Source organism: Ipomoea triloba, chromosome 9, assembly GCF_003576645.1.
Source record: "Ipomoea triloba cultivar NCNSP0323 chromosome 9, ASM357664v1".
Lineage (NCBI taxonomy): Eukaryota > Viridiplantae > Streptophyta > Magnoliopsida > Solanales > Convolvulaceae > Ipomoea > Ipomoea triloba.
Window position 1 is genome coordinate 26,776,413 of NC_044924.1, and position 6,179 is coordinate 26,782,591.

General features: G+C 31.0%; 1 protein-coding gene across 1 annotated transcript; it reads left to right on the top strand.

Moving 5' to 3' along the window:
* The first annotated feature begins 4,201 nt into the window (after positions 1 to 4,201).
* Positions 4,202 to 6,046, top strand: LOC116030335 (xyloglucan endotransglucosylase/hydrolase protein 22-like). The gene is made up of 3 exons (XM_031272562.1): positions 4,202 to 4,618; positions 4,926 to 5,119; positions 5,456 to 6,046. The coding sequence occupies exons 1-3, from the start codon at positions 4,328 to 4,330 to the stop codon at positions 5,865 to 5,867; spliced, it is 897 nt and encodes a 298-aa protein (XP_031128422.1). The 5' UTR covers positions 4,202 to 4,327; the 3' UTR covers positions 5,868 to 6,046.
* Positions 6,047 to 6,179: the final 133 nt, after the last annotated feature.

The window sequence follows — 6,179 nt, forward strand, 5'->3', positions numbered from 1 at the left end:
AACGAATAATCATATAAATAAGGATAAATTAGGAAATCTCAAGGAAAAATATAAATCTAAAAAATCTGAACCATCCATTTGATTTCATAATTTGACCGTCATTTTTTTTTTACCCATTATAGGCCTAACTTTCTTTTAATCTTATTAGTATAGTAGAAATTATAACAAATATTGACCAAATTGTAGTAATCGTTTGACTGAGATATAATTCATAAAGTATATTCATATTCAATAATATCAACCAAACACTGTAATATAATTCGTAAAGTATATTCATCCCGTGAACCAAACAAAGGAATAGAATTCATATTTTATTCCTTATCTATTTCATTCCTTATAAAATAGCATTCCTATTAACTCAAAATTCATTATGTGAACCACACGTGTAGGTGGAAACATATCCAATCATACGTATAGAAACTTTAAGGGACAAACAAATATATATCAGGAGTAATTACTCTTGTGAAAACCAAACTACAAACGTTTCTGTTAAATAGTTAAATCTTATTTTGCCAAATAATAATATTTTACAATACGTATTTTTGACTTTTATTGTAGTGATGATAGTGACTTCGACCTTTAACAAACAAATTCATGGGTATTTATTGTATGCAGCCTTTTCATATACAATAACAATCAGTCACATCCCACTATGTTGTTGGCTTATTGTTATGCACATTAAACTATGTAAAGCACACGGTTTCGATAGAATATAATATATGATCTTTCTAGTAACTATTGAACCACTCGCCCATAATATTCTTCCACTTAGAGAGAATGTGACACCCATTTCCGAACTCACCAGATAATTCCTATTCCCTCTTTCTCTATCTTCCTATTACATATTTATCACCATACTGTTATATTAAAAATCTCTAACAAATATAAGAAATTTAATACTTTCACCATTACATATTCTTTAATGTATTGGAAAGCATGTCGTTGTTGTTTAAATGTGCGCTCTCTAGATGAAACCCACCTTATGACCGTAATTGACAAAAAAATACAAGGAAATAAATTAATCTAAGTTGCTAATAGATAACTGGTTTAATTTGAGAAGGTCAATAGATCAAACTTGGAACCTTGTGTACTATTAATTTTCATACTTAAAATATTTAAGTACATTGTATTGTATGTACATTTGTTAAATTATTAAAGGAATGTTTTCTAATCTCAATTAAAGGAAGTAAACAATCGTCTCTTTTGAAAACAATAATTTAAGAGAATATATTTAAAATAGTAATAAATTTTATTTTATTTTATTCTGTCATAATAAATTATAATAATAATATTGAATGTATAAATATTTTATTTCAAATTCTTATTCAAAGGATAGGTTTGATAATAAGTAATAAATACTGTTAAATTTATTGAATGTGACAACTTTTACTAAATATTGTTTCCAAAAGATTGAATCTCTAATCCAAAGGTCCTCACGCTGACTCGACAGAGCATCTAGGAGGACACATGCTTACTATGCATTAGGAGCCCTCTTACTTTGAAAGATTGGTTCCACACTATGGCTGGTGAAATTCGATCCCGGGTCATTGTCCCCAAACTTCACCTTGTGACCAACTGAGCTTCCCATCCGAACAATTTTGACTACTAAACATTCTAGTATTGTAAGAAATATAATTTTAACAAACAAATGGTGCATCTATTTTGTATCTGTTGAACTTTTAAGTTTTTTTTTTTTTTTTTAAATTGAACTTTTAAGTTATTTGTAAAAATAATGAATTATTTCAATATATGTATTTATAACAAAACATAATAATAACTATATATATTGTGTAGTTAATGCTAACAAAGATTGACTCAACTATTGGTGAGCATTCAAATTAGACCTTATTACTTTATCTTACTAATTTATATCTCACTCAAATTAATTAATAGATATAGTTTAAATATATAAGGATTTTATTGTATTACATACAGAAATCAATTGACAAATTAAATAATTACAAGTTATAATGATTTACTTATGAATTTTTTTCGTTAATAAATTTAATTTTTCTTTAATTACTTAATGAACAATCAACTTTACACTTTAGTAGTGCTTAATGTTGCTCATATATATAATATATAAACATAGTTGTGTAATATAACTATCAGTTTATATTTTTAGTTGAGATGGAACACATTCTTCAATTCAGTATCAGAGCTAACCCAGGCCAAAAGTCATGGGTTCAAATCTTTGCGTCGGACTTTAAATTGAGATGGAGCTTTATGATTAAGGCCTTATCGATAATATAGTTTTAGTCATTAATATTTCATTTGTTGGTGTAAGAAGCAACCAAATAATTGGTCCAACAAAAGCAATAATTAACCTATAGAAAATCCTAGAATTTGCACTTTGTGCAGCCCATCGCACTACAAGAATGATACCCCCACAAACAAGGTATACCTTAGGAAGTGAACACTGGACATACTTTCTTATGTCAAAAAGGTATCTAGTGAAGTGCTTTTTAAGTCAAAAACGTGTGAAGTTTATATAATTATTTTCTGATAAATGCATGTTGTGATCATATCTAATTGTGACACTTAAGTGGAGGTTAGCCAATTGCCAACCCACCACATCCCCATTCATTATCTATCCTCAAGAGGACATGTGGCATAATAATAAGTTTTCAATATATTTTTTAATGGTAATACTTGTCTGATATGATATATTGAAAGGTTAAATTCTTAACCTGACCTGACAAAGCATCACTGTTTATTACGCATAAGGAATCTCCCTCATTTTGAGAGGTTACTTTCACACTGTGGCTGGTGAGACTCGATTCCGAGTCATTGTTTCGAAATGTCACCCATGCGGACACTCCAATTGAAATTGTGTTTCATAATTAAGGAGTTGAGTTTGGTTCCAGCTAAGAGGATCAGTGAACATCAAATAATATTTATCGGTTATGTGATTTAGATTAGATTATTGGTTGTCGTTGTAATGTAATTGAGTATATTTTATGAAATATTCTATATAAAGATGTCTTTGCAAAATTAAAAACTACTTTCACAATATTATATATATATATATATATATATATATATATATATATATATATATATATATATATATATATATATAGAATCCTAATAATATGAGAAATATGCTCCCATGCTCCCAAGTGAGAACGTGAGGACAAATCCAAACCTTTGATCTGCAAGATCTAACGGATGAGAAATCAAGTAAAAATTGAGCGGGATCATTTTCATAAATATTATAAACTTTTAAAATGAGCGGGGTCATTTTCATAAATATTACAAAATTTTGTTTATTTCAACCGTTAGATCAATCTAGACCATTGATCTAGTAAATCTAACAGTTGAAATAAACAAAATTTTTTAATATTTATGAAAATGACCCCGCTCAATTTTTACTTGATTTCTCATCCGTTAGATCTTGCAGATCAATGGTTTGGATTTGTCCTCACGTTCTCACTTGGGGACATAGTTCTCATATGATTAGGATTCTATATATATATATATATATATATATATATATATATATATATATATAAATCTGTACAAATCTGGCTGCGTCTTCCCGTGTAGTATGCACCACTCAATGTTAGAAAATGCACAACAATGAAAATATACAAAAATACCAAAAAACCACACCAAACACCCAAAATAATGCAACATAACTCTCATGTCCCTAGTGGTGCATTTGCTAACACTGTGTGGTGTATATTTGCATACCTAGTGGTTTGTTTTTTGGTGATGCATACCTAATGATGCATATTTATGTGGTGTATATTTTAACATTGAGTGGTGTATATTTGTATACATAGTGGTGCAATCGCATTGACCGCACGTTAAGCGCGGCCACACCTGATTATGACCCTATATATATATATATATATATATATATATATATATATATATATATATAAATTTATAAACAATTCACGGAAAAATTAATTGAAATTTTTAGAATATAACACGGTTAACACTTGTATAATCCAGTTGGTATACATAATTTGTGGTTTATGTAAGCTCTTTATGTCAAATTCCTGATTTAATATAATGTGTCTTGTGAACATGTTAGAATTCTCCAGAACCAACCTAAACCATCTAATCTGAGAAAAGGAAATGTCATATCCATTATATTAAGGAAACTTCCATTGTCCCACCAACTTCTTCAAACCTTAGCCAATTTCTCTCTAGCTACCTACACACACACACATATATATATATATATACATATAACCCCTAGTAGAGTACAAGATTTATGTTACGTTGTGAAACAAACCAACCATTTCTCGATCTTCTTTTCTTGCATTGTCCTCTGATCTAATCCAGCTAGCACCATATATCTATCACAGCTTACATGGCTTCTCAACCTAGTACTTTTAATGTAAGAACAACACTTTTGTTGTTGTTGTTGTGTTTAACCTTGTTGATGGGACATAGTTGGGCTGGTAATTTCAATAAAGATTTTGATATCAGTTGGGGAGGTGATAGGGCAGGAATACTGAATAATGGAAAGCTTCTAAGCCTTTCCCTTGACAAAGACTCTGGTTCAGGTATACAATCCAAGAGAGAGTATTTGTTTGGAAAGATTGATATGCAACTCAAACTTGTCCCAGGAAACTCTGCAGGCACTGTAACTGCATACTATGTAAGTCACTTTACTCATATTCTTTTTTTCAAATTAAAGTATTCCATATATCTAGTTTATGAAAGATAACATATGAAAGAGCGATTATAGCCGTTTCTGAAAGATAATTTAGATAAATTGTGGTTGGAATGGTTAGAGGGGTACATTGTTTCAATCATAGAAATTTCAACTAGTAATCGGGAGGGATAAAAGTTCAGTAATTTGAATGTCTAACTATTTTAATTTTAGCGCTACTTCTTTAATCAATCTTGCTTTGTTCATGTGCTAAAATGATATGATTTTATATATGTTACATAATTGCATGCAGTTATCATCACAAGGTGCCACACATGATGAGATTGATTTTGAGTTCCTGGGAAACCTTAGTGGGGACCCATACATTGTTCACACAAATGTATACACTCAAGGTCAGGGTAACAGGGAGCAACAGTTCTACCTTTGGTTTGACCCCACAGCCAATTTCCACACCTATTCCATACTTTGGAATCCACAAGCAATAATGTAAGTATTCCATCCCTATATATGTTCAACTTTTGTGGTTATTATAATTATTAGTTGCAGAAATTTATTTCTTTATATATACATGCGTAGGAGCCACCACCACATTTCAAAAGGAAGGGCGTTGGATTTGGCCTTTGTGGCCTCCGCCCAACAATTCCCCTCTTCCAGCACATGTTTGCCTTAACTGGACAATTTACTCTTGCTGCAGGGACTCGAATCCATAACTTTCTATCTAAAGTCAACAATATATGCTACTGGATCACAAAGTTTTTAACACAAATAATGAATATAATTAAGTATCTAACATGTTTTGAATTAATGGCTATTATTTTTTAGTTTCTATGTGGATGGCACACCAATAAGAGTGTTCAAGAACCTAGAATCAAGTGGGGTAGCATATCCCAAGACTCAACCCATGAAGGTGTATGCAAGCTTGTGGGATGCAGAAGATTGGGCAACAAGAGGTGGGTTTGTGAAGACTGATTGGTCCCAAGCCCCTTTCAAAGCAACCCTAAGAAATTTCAAGGCCAATGCTTGCATTTGGGCATCTGGGAAATCATCTTGCACCTCATCAAATTCCACCAAAATCAATAATAAGCCATGGCTCTCACAAGAGCTTGATGCCACAAGTGCAGAAAGGCTGAAATGGGTGCAGCAAAATTACATGGTTTACAATTATTGTGCAGATACCAATAGGTTCCCCCAAGGCCTCCCGGCAGAATGCACCTTCAATTCCACTACCACATAATTTCACCATTATTAGCTATGATATGATAATCTTTCACCTACTTCTTTTTACATTTTAAAAAAAAAAAGATAATAAAATGTGTGCTTCAAGATTACAATGTAGTTTGAAGTATACAAAATGTAGTTCTTTTGTATGTGTAATCTGTGGTAGATAAACAAAGTCATGATTTTTTATTGATAGATTGCTCATGCAAGGATAGAGATCATACTCATATATATTACTTATGTTAAGATGGAACCTATATAGAACTGTAACGGATAGGAAACCTTTTGAGCAAAGAATAATTTAAGAATAACAAAGAACATAACAAAG

Bases quoted from the DNA above. Each gene is read 5' to 3' on its own strand.
- LOC116030335 (XM_031272562.1), top strand. From the start codon at position 4,328: ATGGCTTCTCAACCTAGTACTTTTAATGTAAGAACAACACTTTTGTTG. The intron at 4,619-4,925 runs GTAAGTCACTTT...AATTGCATGCAG, and splicing joins GCACTGTAACTGCATACTAT to TTATCATCACAAGGTGCCAC. The intron at 5,120-5,455 runs GTAAGTATTCCA...ATTATTTTTTAG, and splicing joins TGGAATCCACAAGCAATAAT to TTTCTATGTGGATGGCACAC.